Raw genomic sequence first — 4,958 nt, 5'->3', positions numbered from 1 at the left:
TTTTGGATTTTTTCTTAATCGTTTGTATTTAGCAATGAAGCATAGGTGCTTCTCAAGTATACCTTCGTTTCTTTTTTTCTGGCCATTAAAAATCATACATTATATGCTTATTACGTGTATATTAAATGTGGCACATTTTCTAATCCTATTAGTATTATATTTCATTTGGAAAACAATGCTCACACTCTAGCCATTTCATTCAGTGTTTCACTTTCCGCTTGAAAAAGCGGAAATTACGGTATAAAACAATATTACTAAAACTTGTAGCAACAACGGCATACGATTACGTGTAGTATAGATAAAAAGCAATATTATATAGACGATAATTTGAAAATTGACTAATTACTACAAACTTCACAGGCAGTTATTTATAGTTCACATCGTATGTGCGTGTCTTCTATTAATTTATCGTGAATCTATAAACAACTTTCGTTATATAAATGACTAGAGTATTACCCTGAATCACTCAAAGTACAGAGTATTAGTTTTATGTTTTACGTTCGACCGATAGTTAATGTGTACATTCGATTTTAATTATTTATTTAAAAAATCTCCACTGTTTTTCGCATGTTATTCTGCGTTATATATATACTATATACGTTCGTGACACTATAACGTTACAACATGTGATGTGATTTCTTGATTGTAAATTGATTTGCCATTTTCTCATTTTTTTCTTCTTATTCTTGCAATACATATTTTTAAACTTTTTTTTCTTTTTGTATTATACCTTGTATAACGAATACGTTCGTACATACTTATGAACGGCACTAGAAATCAGTCAGCAGTTTTGCATATATAATGGCTAGTATTGTGCAATTATTTATATTATATTAGTTACATTGTTAGCCATAATTTTGGTTCCAAAAGAAACTATAATTGCATTCGGTAGATATATGTCGTAACATCGCGTATATATATGTATATACTTATTTATATATCGTATTCACACAAAGTCCTAGATAAAATATGCATTTGGTAAAAATAACGATCTAAAATGCTTGCTAGTTATTAGGAATTCGTACGAGATTTCTTCCTTTTTTTTTTTTTTGGGGGGGTTAGAAAAATGGTTTCGGTTTTCTCAAGGGAAAAAGGTGTCTCTTATCCTACGACGAAAGCGCCTCGAAAATGATAAAGTGGAAAAAAGGAAAAACGAAATAAATATCGTTCTTGAAAACTTGATGAAAATTCCTATTAGCGTGGGCGTATACATATGTAAGGAGAGATTCAGCGGTGTTTAAGTAACGCTAGTTTGGTATAAGTCTTGCACGGGCGTTAATAATATTATTGTCGAATGATCTAAAAAACAAATGAACTTACAATTCTTTGAGATGCTCTTCGATGTAATCTTTCAGTATCTATTTTTTTTTTTTTTTGTTATCGATGAGAAATCCAGTTATATCTTGGATCTTTTTTTCTTTTTGTTTTTTGTTTATATGGCGGTCGGTAGGTGTCAGTATATAACTCTTATGTTAATGTGAATGTTTCGTTACGAGTCTGTAACTTTGAATTTTTTTTTTTATACTTACACGGTGTCATTATCCAGTGTATTCGATTGATTGTTGATACCGTTTCCGTGATTTGTATGATGACCATTCAGTTCTCCTTCCACTTTACCCTGATTATTATCCAATACAATTTTACTTTCATTCATGCCGTTACTATGCGTGCCACTATGCACAATGTCCGTAACAGTATTGTTTTCCGTGTGATGAGCTCGCTGCTCTCCGCTAATAAATTGTTGAGTCGCTTCTGATATCAGACTGGCTGTCATTACGTCTTCGCTTTTGCTACCTGGTGCTGATTTATTTTCATCATTGGGACTGTCTTCTTTCAACTTATCGCCATCACCACCTTCTCCCTACGCAACAACGACAGAAACAAGATCGTGATATAAACAAATAATCGTACAAAGCGTAATTACGTAGATGGCAATGGCAAAAAATGATCAAAACTACCTTTGTAGGTGTATTACTCTGATTCTTGCCCCGAGTTCTAAGCATAATCGCCTCGACGCGTTTACGTCTAGCATGTCTTTCCTCCTCTTCCCTCTTAAGACGCTCGGCCATTTCGATCCGTTGTCTGTAACAAGAACAACGACGCACAATTCCCATGGTTAAACACTTGATCGCGGATAAAATGAAAAGTTCTCGATACAAATACGGCAACAACAACCGACCTCTCCGCTTCTTCTCTCGCTTTCCGTTCAGCTTCTTCCTTCTCCTGTTTTTGACGAGCTTCCTCTTCCCTTCTTCTCCTGTCCTCTTCTTCGCGACGTTTCGCTTCCTCGATCGCCAATCTCAGTCTCTGTTCTTCAGCTTCTCGAGCCTCGTTAGCCAAACGGAGCGTTTCCTCTTCCAAGCGACGTTGCTCTTCTTCCTCGGCGCGCAATCTCTCGGCTTCTAAACGGGCTTCATCCTCCTATAGAAAAATTTCTCCGTAAATTCTCCCCCTTTATTCGCGTACAATTCACCACATCTTTTGTACACAGAATTTATCCAGAATCGCACCTGTCGTTGTCGTTCAAGCTCGGCTTCCCGTTCGGCCTGTTCTCTAGCCAATCTTCTACGTTCCGCAATGGCCGCCTTAGCTTCCTCTTCCGTGGTAATCCGGGTCTTCGCTATCATCGAGGCTGTAAAAGAAGAAATCGATCGTTAATGTACAATGTATCGTGTGAACGTTGACTCGCGTACGCACACTCACGATAACTGTTACCCGCAAAATTAAAATATTGGGTAGCTTGTTCAACTCCCGTTTCCCTGGAACGTTAGCGAAAATCGGACGTATCGCGTCACGAACGATTGCCCACTGTATAACTCGACTGCGACTCGACGTATGTATAATTTGAGAGCGAAGATGTATTTCGGGCATTTATGTACGAATTAATGTCTCGAGAACGATAGACTACTCGAATGTAAGACGACTGTTCCGCTCGAATCTGCCGATTTTTTAGGGAGTCCTATCGTGACTCTTCCGCGAATGCAAGAAGGCTTGTCGAGAAGATTGAGTGTCGCCCTTAGCGCGTTTTTTCGTGGAAGAAGTGAGGCGACACCTGCGGGTACGTGAAAGTCTTTGATGTCCTTCGGTGAGAATTCCCGCCAGGTCAACCCTTGGCCGAAAGTGTCGTTACACGCGATCGACCCTTCAGGAACACTTGGTTTACAACAAGTCTTCGGCTATCGAGGACGCAGAAAAACGAAAATTCCACAGCCATCGTTCAAAAGAAGTGAATTATTTTTCGCGTTACTACGAAGCGTCTTTATTCTCAAAAATAGCCTTCCCGCGGGAGCGTGCCATAAACCTGGTCAACGAAGACTCCACCTTCCTGCGCGACGGAACAGTTAATCTTCCCCCATTCATATTCCAATATCACGAGAGGAGAGACCATTTTACTTACCTGACATGTCGACCAGTTCTTCCACGTTGTTGTCGGATTTCGCCTCGGTCTCCTTCTTCTCCTGTTTCTCCTCTTTCTTTGTAACTTTCGGTGCTTCGTGAGACTGTACACTCGATTGGTTCTCCTGATTCAAATTAGACTCTTCCTTCACTAGCTTCGACACGGAATTAGATTGCTCGATAATGGCCGGTTTCTTCACTTCGTCGCCGCCGTGTTCCGCCGCGCTTATTTCCTGCTGGAAAATTAATTAACAGACGAACGTATATACAAAGGGAACCGATGACTCTCCACCCGAAGAGAATCTCTCTCTCTCTCTCTCTCTTTTTCGCACGTTTCGTTGGTCAAGAGGGTAGAAAATTAATTACTTGTGTTTTCTCGGTGCCCTGGTCTTTCTTCTCCTCGTGTTTGTCCTCTGATTTGATGTCCTCCTTTACCTCGCTCTTGATTATCTCGCCGGTGCTCTCGCGTATCAACGGTGCAATCTCCGCTCCGGGACTCTGCAACGGTGTCGCCCTCGGAGTTATCCGCGGTGACGCTTTCGCGTTCTTCACCAGCTTCTCCGTCGGCTTCTTGATCTCCGACACTGTTTTCGGTGTCGACGGTTTCTTTGGAGTGTTATGGGCCTTTGGCAGTGGCGGCTTCGAATCCTTCGTCAACTTCGTCTCGGCCATCAGATCTATTTTAAATCAATTACAATACTCGCGACACGCGTTACCTTACTCTCATCCCTTACCACACACTTATAAAGCGTAATAATGTATTTCAATGTGCAATCTCTCGGGTCATATTCAGAAAACCAAATATGAGAACAAGTAACAATGAAACTAGCAAGAACAAAAAGAATCAACAAGAAAAAGAAGAACAAAGAAAAACTTACTACAGGTGTAATTAAATTAAAAAGCAAAAAATCACAGGATATGATTAAAACAATCTAACGAATCGAACTAAAAGATGGTATAAAAAAAATGAAAAATAATAAACAAGCGAATAAAGTGTTTTTTTAGGCGAACTAGAGTTCTCGCGTTCGGTATTCACGGATTGTTCTTCTCGCGTTGAAAACGAGCACTACTCTTCCGCGCGCGTGGCTTGTTTCTCGTGTGCCCGATCTCTCTCTCTGCTTTTCTTTTTAAAAAATTTTTTTTTTAATAAGAAGACAGTATTGAAAAGGCATGCTCACTGTGTCGTTCTGTGACCGAAACACCGGTACCGGCAATAGAAGCAGGTCGCGGTCGACGCGGGGCAGCTGTACGGGGACGCAGATTGACGTTACTGCTGCCCACACTGCTGGCGCTTTGCTGACTCATGGAGCTGTGCGGTCGTGATGGGCTGTTCGGTGTCACCTCCCCGCTGCGGATGCCTACGCGTATCCACCCAAGGTGAACATCTCTTCATTTACGTGTATTTTTTTAATGCATTGTGTTGTCGCGCGTTAAACATTAAACAAGTAAGACTGCCGTGAAATGTGCGCGGCAGCTGACTGTAGTGTACAACCACACGTTGCCGCGCGGCATTTCAGAGGAAAATCTTTGCCTATTTTTAATTTCTTTTCTTATCCTTTTCT

At 40.7% G+C, this 4,958-nt stretch overlaps 1 protein-coding gene across 12 annotated transcripts in view; it reads right to left on the bottom strand.

The window, feature by feature from the left end:
- LOC108572791 (caldesmon-like) overlaps positions 1-4,958 on the bottom strand; it is a 268,746-nt gene that overhangs the window by 3,186 nt on the left and 260,602 nt on the right. For all 12 annotated transcript variants that reach the window (XM_017935078.1, XM_017935086.1, XM_017935084.1 and 9 more), the window contains 7 exons: positions 4,575-4,754; positions 3,763-4,073; positions 3,398-3,632; positions 2,511-2,632; positions 2,180-2,421; positions 1,959-2,082; positions 1,530-1,861 (listed from right to left, as the gene is read on the bottom strand). In XM_017935078.1, coding sequence (XP_017790567.1) covers positions 1,530-1,861; positions 1,959-2,082; positions 2,180-2,421; positions 2,511-2,632; positions 3,398-3,632; positions 3,763-4,073; positions 4,575-4,754 — 1,546 coding nt within the window. The remainder of the gene's footprint in view (positions 1-1,529; positions 1,862-1,958; positions 2,083-2,179; positions 2,422-2,510; positions 2,633-3,397; positions 3,633-3,762; positions 4,074-4,574; positions 4,755-4,958) is intronic.

Source organism: Habropoda laboriosa, unplaced genomic scaffold (assembly GCF_001263275.1).
Source record: "Habropoda laboriosa isolate 0110345459 unplaced genomic scaffold, ASM126327v1 scaffold22, whole genome shotgun sequence".
Lineage (NCBI taxonomy): Eukaryota > Metazoa > Arthropoda > Insecta > Hymenoptera > Apidae > Habropoda > Habropoda laboriosa.
The sequence above is the reverse complement of the archived record's forward strand: the minus strand, read 5'-3'. Positions and strand labels throughout refer to the sequence as shown.